The 17,715-nt window shown below is 28.9% G+C and overlaps 2 protein-coding genes across 4 annotated transcripts; both read left to right on the top strand.

Annotated features, from left to right (window-relative positions):
- The first annotated feature begins 2,989 nt into the window (after nt 1–2,989).
- LOC107163827 (uncharacterized) lies at nt 2,990–8,751 on the top strand. Of its 3 annotated transcripts, none has more exons than XM_089215954.1 (10): nt 2,990–3,526; nt 5,421–5,542; nt 5,608–5,726; nt 5,808–5,928; nt 5,993–6,283; nt 6,352–6,453; nt 6,512–6,593; nt 6,675–7,079; nt 7,446–7,738; nt 7,875–8,751. In XM_089215954.1, the coding sequence occupies exons 1-10, from the start codon at nt 3,319–3,321 to the stop codon at nt 8,163–8,165; spliced, it is 2,034 nt and encodes a 677-aa protein (XP_089072080.1). In that variant the 5' UTR covers nt 2,990–3,318; the 3' UTR covers nt 8,166–8,751. The 3 variants fall into 3 exon arrangements, with proteins under 3 accessions (XP_089072080.1, XP_089072078.1, XP_089072079.1); XM_089215952.1 differs by having other exon boundaries at nt 2,990–3,567; nt 5,417–5,542; XM_089215953.1 differs by having other exon boundaries at nt 2,991–3,522; nt 5,417–5,542.
- Nucleotides 8,752–14,296: 5,545 nt separating this feature from the next.
- On the top strand, nt 14,297–16,853 carry MED10 (mediator complex subunit 10). The gene is made up of 4 exons (XM_015520485.2): nt 14,297–14,403; nt 14,484–14,631; nt 14,708–14,791; nt 15,848–16,853. The coding sequence occupies exons 2-4, from the start codon at nt 14,495–14,497 to the stop codon at nt 16,347–16,349; spliced, it is 723 nt and encodes a 240-aa protein (XP_015375971.1). The 5' UTR covers nt 14,297–14,403; nt 14,484–14,494; the 3' UTR covers nt 16,350–16,853.
- Nucleotides 16,854–17,715: the final 862 nt, after the last annotated feature.

Genomic DNA, 17,715 nt, shown 5'->3' with positions numbered 1-17,715 from the left:
AGTATACAAACATGCGATGAAAATCTCTCACCACATCTTCATTATTAGATCCCAAAGCACAGAAGCACAGACAATTTTCAACATCCCTCCAACTTGCTCTCAGAGTCTCAGCGAAGACAACAACGAAGCAATTTATAAATTGTTTCACTGTATTCATTTAAACCACAAATTGTAAATATATTTAAATACTACATTCCTGCTCATATCTATTAAAATTGTAAGGTAATAACCAATAACGAAGCCTTATTTATCTCATAATAAAAAATAAAAATAAATGCCCTTAGAAAAAATAATTTTCATTTTATTTCTAAGTAAAATTATAACGGTTGTAGATTATAGACACATATTTTATTTTAATAACCTCATATAGAGGTAAAATATATACTATTTAATTTCCCTCCTGATAGGTATACCTGGAAACTACTAGCTTATGCGAAAGATGTCCAAATTGAGGCTCGCGAGCATAAGTCGTCATAGTCACATGCGGCTCGCGTCTTATTAAAATAAAACCAATGTTATTTACTTATCAACGATAAAATTATAAAATGTATTTATAAAAATATTGGCTCTTGATAGCATTGCATTTATCCATGTGGCTCGTAGACGTATTCGTGTTGGCCACACCTGTTATACACGTTAGGTAGCCATTAGACAATCACCATAGATTCTTGTCTTTAATCTTCAGGTTGTATTTTCATGATGTATTTATTGTTTACTTTTAGTTCAATTGATTAATGATTATGCTACATAATAAACTCCTTGTTTATAGTGCACTTATAACTTATAAGGCTATAGACTTATAAACAAAAAAAGTGAGTAAATGCCAAATGGATGTTGCTCTGCTGTCAGTATAAGTGGGTCACTGTGATGGATGGTATTAAATTTGAATTCAATGAAATAATATAATTATAGGAATACGAAAAATGATTCTAAGCGGTGATGGTATTTATCTGTTTTGGATATCTTAACTATAGGTAAGTAATTTGTTATACGGCCATATTTTATTTTAAATGTTTTTCGACAATTATTATATAAACTTGTGATGAGGAACCTTGTATTAAATTTTTAAACTTTTTACCCAACATATAAAAATTAATTGACATTTATAAAAAAAAAACTAAAATATTGGAGCCTGCAAATGTCCATACACAGCTCAAAACAAGTCAAACAATTTATTGGCTTATAGAAAATGCTTGTATTAAGAAGTATAAAAATACAATGAAAATTGCATGTAGGTATGATGTATCATTTGTATCAGAGTTACACCAAAATCCAAAATCGATATTGTCCAAAACCAGTTTAGCGGTTTTCGTTATTTTGTTGTTTATTTTTCTTGCAGTTTTTGAAAATTTTTAATTTTTATCCTCTAAAGTACCAACTAGATTCACTTTCCTGCCAAAAAAATACTGTAGAAGAAAATCGAAGCATTTTTACTGCCCCGAGCCCCCGAAAGGTGATAGACACAAAATAATTTTAAAAAAAGTTTAAATTAAAAAAGACATGCACATCATTGTAAAATCAATACATTCATCGCCCATCCTTTTAGAATCTAAAAAAGGTACCTATTAATAATATCAGTATTATGTTACGGTTACGAACTATGGATTCATAAAATCGATAATAATAACGAATATAGATAGAATAACAGCATACATCGACATATAATAGTTTCGATCTTATTCAATACCTATATAATATTAACTGTAATAGTGTAAGCTGAGTACCATAGATAAAAAAAACTGTTAACTAAGTTAAGAATTTGCGGATTTCATGAAAATTCAACTAGTTTATAATAACTCTCAATTATATAGGTACACATGTTTAGAAAACTTAAATACACCATACATCATGGAGGTAAGTACCAGAACCCTTATAATTGTGGCAAAAGTAGTATTAATCAATATTCATAAGTCATAACCATCATATGAAGACATATTTCAAATGTTGTTACGAAAATTACATACATCTTTCCATGAACACCCATAATAAGACATTAAGACATCTTCAAAACCAGCGATACAGTCCAAGCCAGTGGAACAGTCTAGAATTGAAATCATTTTAAACAGAACCTGTAATACAGCATAATATGCTTATCATCAAATCTAATCTGATATATTATTTAATCTGTATTATATGCTTATTATTTCATATTATTCACTATTCAGATGTAGGTACCATAGCCGTTGAGATCTGAGCATTTTCACGCCTTTAACGCAGACACGATCAAATTTGTATACTCCTTTATAATTTTACTTGAATCGAATAGGAATAAAACTACCATTATAAGTATTGCTGTTGAAATTTGAAATTGTCAACTATTTATTTTAAAAAAAAAAAACCAAAATCTGAATTTCTGGGACTCTGGAAGTTTGCACTCAACAATAGACACTGTCTCAGGATTATTTGACAAGTGGCACAACTTTCTATATATTATATAGGAACATAATAATATGTAAAATAAGTTTTATAGGTATTGGGACATTAGGTATTTATATTAGTTATATTATTATTGTATTCAGTCTTTCAGGGTTTTTCGTTTTCGTACCTACGTATGGATTGGTCAAAAATCATTACGTAGAAATATTTTAGTGCTATGGAGGCATCCGACATCGCTTATCTAATATCTTGAAGGCTAAGAAAATACAATCGCAATTCGTAATGCATAAGTAAAAAATATTGCGTAATGGTTATGGCCTAGTGGCCTATGGGTAGACTTCAGGCACTAAGGTACTAAGCACTGGATAACGCAACGATACGGAATAATCATTCTATTAGCACCATGACAAAATATATAATTTTAATGTTCATATAATATATTTTCAATTATTTTGTCATGATTAGCACAATATTTTGTATGAATGTATGATATTATACGCAATAATATTTATATTGATCCGGTGCCTCTAAACTATCACGTTGGCTACACTGTGTTCGTTGATACCGTTGATGCCACTGCCACGAAACCGGCGACGGCGACACAACCACACCGGCCCACATCGAGCACGACTACAACACTGATTGCCGACTCGGGATTGGACGCCATCTTTTTGTTGTGGTCGACGGCGTCGCTTTCGATTAGCGTTCTTAGTGTTCAGACGCGGTTTTTCGTTTCCGATTTTTTAGCGTTGTTGTTTGTTAGCGACGTTCTAACTCATTTCCCCACTGATTTAAGTAAATATTTCGCAGTACGCCCCTCGTTCAAATCGATTTTTGCTGTCACGCTCGTCTATTTACAAACGATACTGTTTGGCGTCGAAACAAGTTAGCGTACGCTGATTATTTATCGTCCGTTTGCGTAATATTATTTTAAACATTCCGATGGCGTACAACCGACGAAGTGGCGGTGGATTTGGTGGTTATGCTGGCGGAGGCGGTGGTTATGGCGGTGGCCGGTTCAATGGCGGTGGTTTCCGAGCCGGTGGTGGATCAGTTAATCCTTGGCAAGCTAATGCTGGTGTCGGTGGTCCAATACCGCGACAGTCACAACAAGGCGGACATCCTCCACCAGCTCAATTGGCAATGGCGAGTAACATAATCAGCAAGTTATTAACATCATCTAATTCAATGGTAACTCATTCTTGCTTCCTTGTCATGCAAATTATTGTTAGATTTTCTCGTCTACTTATCGGAGTGGTCAGTTTACTAAAGATAAATTAAGAAGATATAGCATATATATGATAATTGAGGTGAAATTTCAGTGCATATTATTATTAGTTAATTAAAATATTTCGTCCAAGTTAGGTTCTTTGGGTCATATCATCATCAAATCAGTCTCATCATAGACTGTAGTCCGTGTTTGATCATTAGTTTTGAGAATACGGCTTTTTTTGGCTATTATGCCTGTTTATTGTGCAGTTTGTGAGCAGTATGTGCTTCTAAAACTCTTTTTGGCATTCCTTAAAACGACAAAGTCAAAAAACATAGGGAGTATAAAACGGCATTTGTGAACTGTGAAGTAGCCATCCATTGATGGATCATCATAGTTATTTGGTTGCTGTTAGTTCATTCTAAATTTTAATAGTTTCTCAAGATTTTTATTTACATTTAAAGTTGCTGACATAGTGACATCCTTTGCATTGAAACATTAATGAATAATAAATTGTAACAGAACTATAAAATACAATTTTCATTTTGTATATGTAAACACTTAGACAGCACTATAAAGTAATTTTTAACAGATTTCTGATAAGAACAATTTGTGATCACAAAATAATGTCTTATTGTGCAACCATTCTATCTACAGCTGTAGTCCACATCCAATAAATTTCATGCGGCTTGTGCCACTCGCCTATGCCACATGTGTGTGGATGTATTTTTGGCAAAGCTGCGCGGTATCAGTAATTATTTTTTAGTATTTAAAGACCACACCGTGTAGACGCCATTAGCCACATGACAGGGGGCTTGCAGGAGGCCACACAGAAAAAGCTGCTAAGCATGGATGCGCTTTTAGAACTTAATTCCCTAGAACATACAATTTACAGATTACTACATACATAAAATTAACACGTTGGCTACCATGAGTATCACAGTTGTCTCACACCATGATACAATAGACATCATTTTGACGATCTCTGGTTATGTACCATGAGAGTCACGGGGGACTCACAAATTGTCATTATGTGTGTATCGTGTGAGTTGCTGGTGACTCTCAGGTATTTCGTTTTCTTAAAGTTATGTAGAATTCAATAACCAAGAAAACTTATATTTTTTGAGAGTGACGGGTGATACTCATCGTAAATAAAAAAATATTTTTAAAATCAAGTCTGGTGGCCAACGTGTTAAAAAAAAAATTAAGAACTGTTAGCACAACAATTAGCTAAGAAATTAAAACTTTGATGACATTTTTAAGTATCCAACACGTTAAACCTAAACAAAGTGCTTTAAGTATAAATCTTATATTGAATTTAAAATATTTTCGTTTTAATTTTATCAAAATATTTAATTGAATTTTATAATAGTACTGACCTAAATCACAACATGTAACTATCATAACTTATAATTAAATCTTGTCTAATATTTCTATTTATTGGAACTGGATTAAACTAAAATATTTATTAAGTAAATATGAGTTCTCAAACTTTTAAAACTCCCAAACTCCTCCCCTAACTTTAAGACATTCAAATATTACAAGCATTATCAAGTTCATAATGTGTAATAGAAAGTGTGCACGATGCTCATTTTTACTACCAATTTTGTTTTACCTATTGTATTTTAAAATTTTTTATGGCTTTATTTTTAATAGTTTTTACTCTAACAGTTTGATTAAAAAAATTGAGCTTTGCCCATATCTCTTTTTATGTATAATTACAGTCATACTTAGTTTACCCAAAAATGGAGGTATTGAAAGTTTTGAGTTAAATATCAAAAAAGTAGTAATACCTATTTTCTAAATTATTATTTATTGTGTATATTTTAGGCAGGAAGTGGCTATGGTGGTGTTCCGAATCGAAGTGGAAATTGGGGCAGTGGTGGTCCTAGAATGTCTCATATGGGTATGCGCCAAAGGCAAGATGGTCACGGAGGATTCAATAAAGACAATAGGGTATTTAAATTATATTTTATTAATTAATAAGATTATTTATTCTTTTATTAAAAATAATATTTTAGCGTCGTGGTGGTGGTGATCCACACAATCGATTTTCTGGAGGCCGTAAATCCGGTGGGGGAATGAAAGATGGAGATAAACGTAAATCTGCAGGAAAAGTTAATGATGAAAACAAAAAAGGGTATTATACAACTATCCAAATATAATTTAACTTATGAATAATTATTTACATTTAATACTTAATGTTATTATAAAATTTTAGGCAAAACGAACGTGAGAGAACTAAGGAACAATTGGATGCTGATAAAAAAGTGTCTTATGTCGGTGTCCCTTCAGCCGTACTTTATTGTCACGTGTGTTCCAAACACATGTGGGATTCTGAGGTATGGTAAAACTATTATTATATAATAATTATTAACTAAAGTTTTTAATTTGATATTATTTTAGTCTTTTGAAAAACATGTACGTGGAAGACCTCATGAGTTGATGATGAATTATTTAGATGAAGCATACAGAATGCGTGTTGATTTTATGAGACATCAAATAAAAGCTGTTGAAAACCAAAGAGAAATTGATTTAGAACGTGTTACAAACAACAAGCATAAATCTACTGGTGGCAATAGTAAAAATGCAGGAGGCAGCTCAGGTTCTAAACCACTTTTACGTAGCTATTGCCCTATGTGTGATGTACGTTTTTATGGACCACTGACTGGTCATCGAAAGAGCGATAGACACAGGGTAAGAATTTATATTTAAACAAATACTAAACAAAACTGTGATTTATTAAGTGTTAATACGTTTTATAGAAACTTAAACAGTTTTTACATCCTGAATGCAAGTTGTGTGATGCCTTATTCCATACGCGACTTGAAATGGATGAACACAAGCTTACTGCTGGACATTTAAAGGTAAATAAAAATTTTTGTACTTAAATTTGATGTCGAAATATGATGATGTTTATTTTAGAAAGTTGCTGAACTGCGCAATATAGAATATCCTCACTTGAAAGATGATGAATTTGATCTGATTGATATGATTAAAATTGAAGGTTAATTTTATTTTATATAAACTTATTTATTTCCTTAAATTAATTTTTATATTAAACAATATGTATTATATTTGTATTTAGAAGAAGACCAGCAAGATCATGATCAGATGCCTGTTGCCAAAAAATATGAAATGCTTGGCGATCGTGATGCTACTAAATTAAAATTAGAGTTGGAAGGCGGAACTGGAGAAAAACATCATCGTGGTGGAAAAAAAAATGCGGCTAATGCTGAAGATAATGCTGATAAGGCTAATACTGCTGATACTACTGTTACATCTGATGACAAAGAACAAGAACAAGAACAAGAAAGTAAAGAAAAGAAGGATGAAGAAGAGATTATGGATACATCAGATATTAATGCTACAGGAGAAGAATCAACTGCGGAAGATGTGACTGCTGATCAATCGATAAAAGAAGATAATGCTAATGAATCAGTATCTAACAAAGAAAATCAACTTGCAGCTTATGATCCAAAGGTGGCCATAGGTAAAAAAAATCTGTTGTAAAATTACATGTATATATAATTGTTGTCCAATAATATTAAATAACAGTTCAAAATATATTTTATTTTACAAAGGGTTGCTTAAAAAGGCCAGTAAATAGATAGAAAATAAATTTATTAAAATATAGAATAGGCATAATTTTTTCTTTTTTTTTTTTTTGTCAAAGGTTAAAAAAAATTTCAAATCAATTTAATTAGTAATTTTAAATAACAAAAATAATGATTAATCTATCGTTCTAAAATAATATCTCTTTTATTATTATTATATGTAAAATATGAGTTAATTACTATTAAATAAGTGATATTTTTCCTACCAATATTAACTATGTAATATTGTATGTTATATATAGGAAAAGAGTTGTTGGTCTCTACAAACGGATATGTGTGTAGATTGTGCAATTGTTTCTTACTGGATGAACAACGAGTTTCAATCCATTGCCAGACTGCAGCTCATTATATCAATTACACAACAATGACGAAAATGAAAGAAGCCGCCTTGGGAGGTAAGAAACGAGGCATTGATGAAGTGATTGAAAAGGATGATGTTGCTAAGCAAGGTGAAGTTGAAATAAAGGAAGAGAAAGTCGATGAGGATGCCAATAGCACAAATACTGTAGCTGAAAAAGTTGATATTGATTCTGAGGTTTGTTTATATTACTTAATATATGTATGTATAAATATTTTTATTTAGTATCCCCTTAACAGTTAGACTGAGCTCCTTACTGTTCTGGAATATTTTATTGTGTTCATTATACTAATTCGGTGTATTTATAATTTAGGAGGGTAGAGCTGTTAAACGCATTAAATTGGATATTAAAGAAGAATCCACCGAAGAAAACATTAAAATGGATACAAGTGAACCGCAATCGAGCGAAGTGGTTGAAAACGCAGAAAAGCCTGTTATTGAAGATACAAAAGCTGAAACTGTAAAACCAGCTGTTGTACCAGTTGCAGTACCAGTAGTTGCTCCAGTGGCTAAGCCTGTGGCTCCAGCAACACCAACTAGAGGACGTGGTGGCAGAGGTCGTGGAGGAAGAGGTGGTGTAGCTAGGCGTGGAGCCAGACGTTAAGTATATAACTAAAACAAGGAAATATAATTATAGAAGAAAAAAAACATATATTCACCCGTAATTTTTTTTTAACTAGTCTCAGTGATTTCTACGTTAACTTTTATAATTATTATACATCTATAATTATTAGTCATGACAAACCTTAATAATGTATCTTTAATATACCCTCAAACCATAACACTATTTTTTTTTCCATTTAATTATACAAACATGTTTTCTATTATTATTATAATTTGACTAGCAGTTTTTTCTGATAGTTATTAAGTGTAGTGATGATTATCTTAAGCATACATTTCTCTGGATATAAATATAATTTAATCATGTGTGACAAGTTTACTACTATAATATTTAAATTTAAACTTTACAAAATAATTATTATTTCGAGTAAGATTTTTTTACATTTTACTATATGTGTGTGTTAAATATTAATCCGTATATTCTATCACAAAATTGAATTTTGTCCTTTTTTTTCAATTGAACCATTGATTTAGTGTCGTAATATTTAATAATAATTGTTTAGTTTACAAATCTTATTTGTAGAAAAAAAAATTGCTAAGAAATTTAATAAACATTTTTGAGATTCTTATTACTGTATTGTATTTTGTTATTCCAGGAAAGTATTTCAAAAAACCAATGTATGCACTTAAATTATAAAACATACATTTTACATAGTGATTAAATAAGTGAAATAAAATTAATGTCTTTTCAAAAATGTTATAAAGTTATTGTGAATATCATATTAGTTGTTATAACTATTTATATATTACCTACAAAAGTTTTAATTCATTTTTAAATAAAATTACAAATTTAATAAAGGTGATCATTTTTATAGCCCCATCACGGTACTATATTATAAAATGTATTACCTGGTGAACATCTTTTAAACTATGATATTTTTATAAACCGTACGCGGGTGTGCAAAGTCATCTTTGAGGAAGTAAAGGTTCGAAGGGTTTCTCTGGGTCAAAGCGGGTTAACCTAACCATTTCTAAATTATGAACTCCCAGCATCCAAATTACTAAAATATTTAATATAATATAATATTATATTATGATATTGTCCATTAAATATATATATACCTAGCTACTAGTATTTACACAGATATATACTATTAATTATTATGGACTCCAACTGGGTAACTATGACGGCGAAATAAATAAATAAAGTTTTCCGGTTTTCATAAATTTTATGAATGACTCATAAACATTGGTTAACACAATGTCACCACATAGGTAACCGATTTTTACAAAACAGTAAGCATATGAAGAGTTTTACATCAATTGTCGACGCTCTCAAGTACTTTGTACTTTGGCATTCTCAAAATCATCTTAAAACAAATCAAGAGGTTCGTGATATAGATACTTATAACAAGCTACCAAAAATATGAATATACATAAAAATTTGTTTAATAAATATTTTTTAAATTTTTAATAAAAAAATTTATTTTCAACTAAAAAGTAGAAAATAAAAAAGTAAAAAATAATTTTTTTTAAAACACTATCCTATAAAAACATTTAAAAAAATATATTAATATATTATATATATTAAATTGAACTAAAAAGTATTTTAAAAATTGCTCTAAAAATCAAAAATAATTTTATGTACTTAAAAATAATGAAAAATTTAAAAGTGTGTGGTGCATCATAAAAAACATTTAAAGCCGAGCTAAGTCTCACATACGACATACACTTCTTTGTTCAAACCTGTTTATAAGATAGTGACTGGGAGTATATGTCAAGTGTAAGAGTGTAACCACACACTTTTAAATTTTTCATTATTTTTAAGTGCATAAAATTGTTTTTGTATTTTTAGTGCAATTTTTAAAATATTTTTTAGTTCAATTTAATATATATATTTATATTTTTTTAAATATGTTTTTATAGGAAAGTATGTTTTTTTACAATTAATAGTAGCTTATATTTAATAATTACAAGTTAAATATAAGACAGTATTCTAAAGAGTATGTATGCAATAATTGTATAATGTTGATGTAACAACCATGTAATGTTCGCTTTAATTAATTATTCATAAGAATTTTTCTTATTAATTTCTTATTAGTATTGTTAGTTGTTACAAAAAAAGTTTATTTAACCAGAAAACTTTGACAGCAATACTCCTACAATAAAAAAACTTCAGCATTATATTATGTACTCAAAATTAAGTATTGATACATTGTCTAACCTGTGAAAAATGTTGATAAAAATTTAGTATAATTTTCATTTCTAGAAATATTCTTAAATGAATAATATTATACAATATGTCAAACAATAGTTTTGGAAGCACGAAGTTACAGATAGTTTAGAAATATATTATTATTTTATTTTTGATTCAATGTTTGAATAATAATTGTTAAAATCTACAAGAAAAACTAGGTACCCACTTATAAATCAATATTATAATTAGTTATGAAACAAAATATCTTTTTAACCCATTTAGGCACTAATTCATAAGATGCTGTCAAAAAATATGGAACTGTATATAGTATATTAAACTGTATAAACTAAATTCATTTTACTATTATTATTTTTCTGTGTAAGCTACATTGTTTTCTATATTGTATTATTAAAAAAAAGGTTGTTGACATTAATATTGTAAATATCCCTGTCAGTTAAACTTTAATAGGCTACCTAGTTTAGGGACATATTGTATAAGATATATATTGTATTACATTTTTATTATTTATAATTATTTATGTGTTTACCTGATTAATAGCGCGTTACTCAGATTTAAAATGCTAAAAGAGCCGCCACTGTCATAAGTTGAGATGCGCTGAAATGACCTGATTTTCCAATGTGTTATATTGATTAAGCTATAATTTAAGCTTATAAATTATAATCAATATGAATAGCAATATTCTACTCAAGACGTCTCGATTATATTATTCCACGATAATCGTCAAAAAAAATATTTTGTAATACTGCAGTTGCATGGCGTACATATAATTAGTCTATAACCGTTTCTTACACTTCCAGTTGTATGAAGTTATGGGTACATAATTTAGTTACTAATAATCCGAAAATTACACACTTGTGTAATATATGCAATATATTTTAATACTCAGTAAAATATTCCCCAAATTTGTGCATAACATTTTATCATTCAACGATGAATCTTCTATAAATATGTCAAATATAATGAGGTCAGACAACTGTGTAACCGATTCCAATTTCCTTTCCTATTTGTATATGGTACTATTGCAGTTAATTCTACACTGGCAAAACGTACACGGTCTTTGAGAAGTAGTTGCTTCTCGATTTTTTTTAGTATTTAGTTGATGGGATGGAGGATGATTTATTAGTTTATATATTTTATTGTATATACCTTTTACCTTTGGTAGTTTAGTTGAACCACGATGTAGAGAAAATGTCTTCTCTACATTGTGCCACAGTTATTGTGGGTTGAAGGTTACCGAAGAGTTTATTAACCTGTTTATAACCTATGGTTGTTACTTGTTATACCAAAATGAAATAACATTTCTTCCATGAAATTGTTTTCGTATTGTAGTCTGGTTGTTGCATAGATCCCTGCATATCCTTTGACGTGGATCGTGATCACTGGTGAAACTACGAACAATAGCCCTGTAAAAAAAGACCCGCGAAAAAAAGTCTGATGTAATAAAAGTCTGTTTTATCGTTTGTTGGCGACTTTATTAAGTTGGGACGTTGGATCACCTAATACCTACTATTATCTTTCAGTATCATCCATTATAGGAATCTAATCTTTATTACCTATATGTTATAATTATCTTCACTTACCCTGGTTATTTTACCAAATGCTCAGTCGATGTTTTGTATCGTAAACGTAAATTAGAGCGGGCTTTTATCATCTATGCCAGAGTACATTTCGCAAAATCCGGGATTTAGGTTTACAAAACATTTATAAGAATGATGACAGATTTAGTCATTTTTGTTCGATGATTGATAGTTTGGCATTCCTACCCCTTGAACGGGTGCACGAAGGAATGGAATTTTTTAAACAAGCAAGCATTTCTGAAAAATAGCATTAAGCAGTGCAGGACAAACCATGAAAAAATCAAAAAAACATCAGGCTTGAAACATAATGCAAGCGAATTCATAACTCTGAGCTAAATGTTGAAGAGTTTTTAACTCAAGCGGGACATAATATTAGGACACGGCCAAGGTGATAGGTTAAGGATATAGATTTTTCATATTGAATTCAAATGTAATAATTGATTATTGCTATTATTTTTAATAACATTTATGTTTTCTTGTACGGCATATGTATAATAAATAAATCGGACTTTTATTCCCCGGGGTTTTAGGTAGAATACCTGCTGCCCTTGCCTGCTGCTCGTGCCGCACATGACACCTTCGACTGAAATAGCTTGCTTCCAGTCCTTGCGACACAATAATATACTATTAAAAGCCAAGTCTAAATAATCAGATTTGGGTGCGTGATCAATGTATATAACATATTACATGGTATTTAATAAGTAAGTGCCGGACTTTGATAGTTTATTTATACAATACAAATATTAATCCTAACCCTTGTTAATTTATAATTACTATAATAACATTTACATTTTTTGAATTACCTTTGGGAAGTTTTTTTAATTAGATGTATAAAAAAAAATACATATTTATAAACAAATTCATACAATATAAATATTTATTTGTGCAAATTACTTATAAAAATAATAAGTGTACAATAAATATTATTTTATGTTATAGATTTTTATTATACCTAATGTTTATTAAATACATAATATATTCATATACCAATATTCATATATTATGTGATATATAATATGTTACAAAATAACAACTAAAAAACTACACTGTAGAATATAGTGATAACTGTAGTGTTGCAATAAAATAAAAAAGGCACTGTTAAAAATAGTTTTAAAATAATTTGTCTTAAATTAATATATATAATTATTACAATCAAAATAAGTCACAATACATATAATAATATTTTTTATGAATTAAAAAACTTCACAATAAATAGTAAAATAAAACTTGTACTGTTAACCATTTGTTGCAATAACATAAACACTGCTTTGAATTCGGCAATATGTAAAAAAATACTATTATATTTTAATGTTTGCAACTCTATATGAAAAGACTCAGTTTTATTTTTTAAATCAATAAAATAGGAACCAACCATTTAGGATGGAATGGGGTTTTCAAATATATTGTATATATTATTAAATTTATTTACTTCTACAACAATGGTTCCATCAGGACGTTTAACTATTTTTTTAATTGAAACAATTTTATCTGTATTTAAATAAAAATAATTATTTCTATAATTATAATTACTACTAACAGTAAAATTATAAGTTATGAGTTCTTTATATAATGTCACTGTAGAGTGTAGGGTGATTATGAATTAGTGGATTGTAAAAAATTTGATATTTTAAAAATGGGTAGTTAGTTAATAATCGTACTTGAGAATATTATAATTATATAACTATATAATTAGTAAATTCAATATTTATTAATCATAATAGGCACTCTAATACCCATTACTCGAATAGGTATACTTACAGTATCATATAACTCGTGTAGTTGTGTATATTACCCTACCTTTATGACTATATAGTATATATTATACATAATATATTATAATGCTATCTAAATATCAAAATAAATTATAGATTAACTCATTAATTACAAAATAATTATACACATTTTCCAATGTTTATTGTTTAGTTTTCTTGTTCTTGGATATTTCTCTGAATTATAAGACACTTCTTATAAAGTAACAAATTATAAATAAATGGTTAGTATTCAATAGAAAAATTTACTTAATTTTAATAAACCTGTATAAAATTAACTTGAGGTTAATACGTTAATTACGATAAAAATGTAACAAGTTTATAAAAAGTATCGATTTATTTAATTTTGTTTAACGTTTTAACTTAATTTTAATTTTAACTGGTTAATACCTATAGCTTTGTTATTATTATTAGCTATGGGCGCTATGGAGTATGGGCCATAATATTTATAATTCGTCGTATAACCACAGATTATCTGTGGCATAACTATACAACACTCTAGGTTCAAAATGTTTGGCGGGGACGTAAAAATAAAATTAATGCTACGATCATGGAAGTGAATATCTCACTAGTTTCAATGTTGATATCAATTATTGATAACAACCGAGATCAAGACTTGTCTTAGCAATTTGTCGTAGTGTAGTAGTGTACTATTGTACTGGTGTAGTAGGTCGGTCGAGTCGGTGGCTGTGTTAAATACTCATCATTAAAACATTTGTAAGTATTTTAATTTATATTATTTACTACTGTGATTTAGGTCATACGTAAATAATCAATCATCGTCTCGTTGTAACCAGATATCGCGATAATGGCTTCGTCGAGTTCATCGTCGCCGTTGGAAGATTTAGAAACCCAGTTGGAAATGTTTGTTGAAAATGTACGGCAAATACGAATAATAGTTGCCGATTTCCAACCCCAAGGACAGACTGTATTAAATCAGAAAATGTATTTGAAATTTTTCGATATTGATTATTATAATTTTTTCGAAATTTATTTTTATAATTTTTATTTTTTTATACAGTCAAAATGCCGTCACTGGTTTACAGGAAATTAATAAACTGAAATCCAACGTGCAAGATATTCATGTACCTTTGGAAGTATTTGAGTAAGTATAATTATAATACTTTTGCATGTAATATAATCTCATGATTTCATGAGTAGGACTAATAAATAGTTTTATTTAATAAAAAAAGCAATAGGTTAAGTGTAATCGGTACTTTTCCATTATTCCACCCGATGCAACAACTATCATGAGTACTTTTATTTTATTAAAGAACCATTATGATTAGGGGATTTTGATACGGTTGTTGTCTGTATTTGTTTAATGCATGGGTGACATAGGATTTTAGACCTGTTCTTGCCAAACGTACCAATTGATCTAAGCTATAAGAATTCTATTTTAACAGATTTGAATTAGTCGTAATAACTAAATTGACTTTTTCTCATTTTGATATTGCCTCTTAAATTCTCTAAAGTGTAATATTTAAAAATTTGTTTTTAAATTTTTGGAGAAGTTAAAACAAAAAAATTAAAAATGTGGTGATATTGATTTTAAGTAGATGACAACAAATTAAAGTCTGTTTTATGAATTTTTGACTTTTCACTATATCCATCGGTACATTTGGCAAAGAACATGACTAAAATTCTATGATGCACATGTGTTAGACAAAGACAAAAAATCAGAGTATCGAATCCCCTTAAGAGGGGATTCACATGTGTTGTCTCCATCTTACCTACTAGTACGAAACATAGTAAATTTACGCTTAACAGATCACTTTTAGCTTCGTTCGTCTAAAAATTTAAGTGAATTGGCCTTTAATAAAATTTAAAGTCGAGAATATTGTTTGTGTTCATATGTTGGGTTTTTACGATAGTTCAGTTGTAAGTGTGTTATGAACATTTATAATTTACTATCGTAGATATCCTACATCCAACACATGATCTTTTGAGTATAAATTTGTTACGTCACGCACTTGTAAAACGGAGACAACACATGCTGGTATGACCCCCTCTTAACAGTAATTATTTCAATTATTTTTGTTAAAACAATTACTTAATCTTTTAATTTTTTTTTTTACTGCATATAATTTGAGTATTATTTATGAGAATTAAATATAAGTAATTTTTATATTTATTGCTTTTATTTCTTTTTGTATTTTAGGTACATTGATAGAGGACGTAACCCTCAGCTCTATACTAAGGACTGTATAGAAAAAGCCTTACATAAAAATGAACAAGTCAAAGGAAAGATAGATGCTTTGAAAAAATTCAAAGCCAATGTACTCGCAGACTTGGGACAAACATTCCCTAATGAACTTAATAAGTATAGAGCATTACGTAGCAATTGTTATGGTACTAGCAGTGTTGTAGCACCACCGCCTCCACCACCTCTGAATATGTTGTCATCTGTCACTTCATTAGGGGGACCAAATTCTCAACAGCAACAGCAAAGCTTACTTGGAGGATCGAGTTTATCAATGCAACAACAGCAGCAACAATTAAACAATGCTTCTTCCATTGTGTCATCTGCATCTTCTTGCTTAACTAACTCTCAACAGCAATCAAATTCCCCAAATATTACATCATTATTAGGCTGTGATGGTGTTTCCACTGTATCTGCTGGCAGTAACAGTAATAATATTGGGGGCCCTCCAGGTATCTAATATTAATTGATTTTACCTTTTAAATTGTGTGTATATACATAATTATAATTAATAACTTCAAGATTTGAGATCTTAAATTATGGTTTTGTGAATTATAAACTCATTCATTTATTGTTTTCTACCAATAAAGTTGGTAATAATTATTGGGTTGGGAACAATTTTGATAAATTAAGTATTTTTTCATTAATCTTAATTACTTAATTATATAATAGATATTAGTAGTTTAATTGAAATAATATAAAAGATTAATAATGTACAAATTTCTTATTATCATTATTAATGTTATTTTATGATTAATCAAATATTATACTTATTACTGATAATTATAAATTAAATGCTGTAAACATAAAATAGTTGTGTAAGTGATTATAATTTTAATGTAAATTTAGTTAATTTGAAATATTATTTAATTAATTAAAATTATTAGTTAATTTTTTTTTTTTATGTGCCTTTAATGTATAAAGTATTTTTGAACAATAAATAAAAAAATAATTAATTAAGTTACTTTTAAATAACCATACCACTGCTTACTTCAGTGTAATTTTTTTAATAGAATGTTCGCAGGTAATTTGAAATATTTGGGTACAGTTATTCAAAACTTTTTTGAGCATTGAATACATTTATTCATACCAATTTTAAATGTATTATAAATATAATTAACTAATAATAATACTATTTTATTATTCAATAATAACTATTTTTTACTTTTATTGGTACCATTTTTAAATAACAAATAGAATATAGAAAAATATTTTAAATATTTTTTTAAATTATTTTTGTTGTACAGAATTCACTGATTATTTGATTTACTGTTAATAGACTTGTTCCTCTACTGGTCTCAAATAGGCTAAATATGATTTATATATAAACTCTTTCATAAGTAAAAAATTGTTTAAGAATAAATTTAATTTGTATCTGAGAGCTAATGATTTAGATGCAAAGCCAGAAAAGCTTAAGGTTGCAATTCTACTCAGTGTCATTGGATATGATGTCTATGAGTTACTGGAGACATTAAATATTACTGAAGAATGTTCGTCGACAGAAATAATTTTTAAAAAACTAAGGGAATATTATGAACCAAGGTACAATGTTATAGTAGAGCAATTTAAGTTCTTTAGAAGAGATCAAGAAGAGGCTGAATCGTTTGATAAGTTTCTTAGAGAAATTAAAATGATTGCAAAGCGATGTGAATTTGGAGCATTAGAAGATAACATGGTCAAGGTTCGCATTGTGTTGGGCGTAAGGAATTTGGCATTACAAGAAAGACTACTGAGAGTGCCAGACCTATCGCTTGATAAAACAATTGAACACTGTAAATCGGCTGAAACAGCTAAGTCCCAACAAATGTTACTTCACAATCAAGTTG

Source organism: Diuraphis noxia, unplaced genomic scaffold (genome assembly GCF_037042655.1).
Source record: "Diuraphis noxia isolate RWA-SAM2 unplaced genomic scaffold, SU_Dnox_SAM2 contig0001, whole genome shotgun sequence".
Classification (NCBI taxonomy): Eukaryota; Metazoa; Arthropoda; class Insecta; order Hemiptera; family Aphididae; genus Diuraphis; species Diuraphis noxia.
Note: the sequence above shows the minus strand (reverse complement) of the source record. Positions and strands in the feature narration are given on the sequence as shown.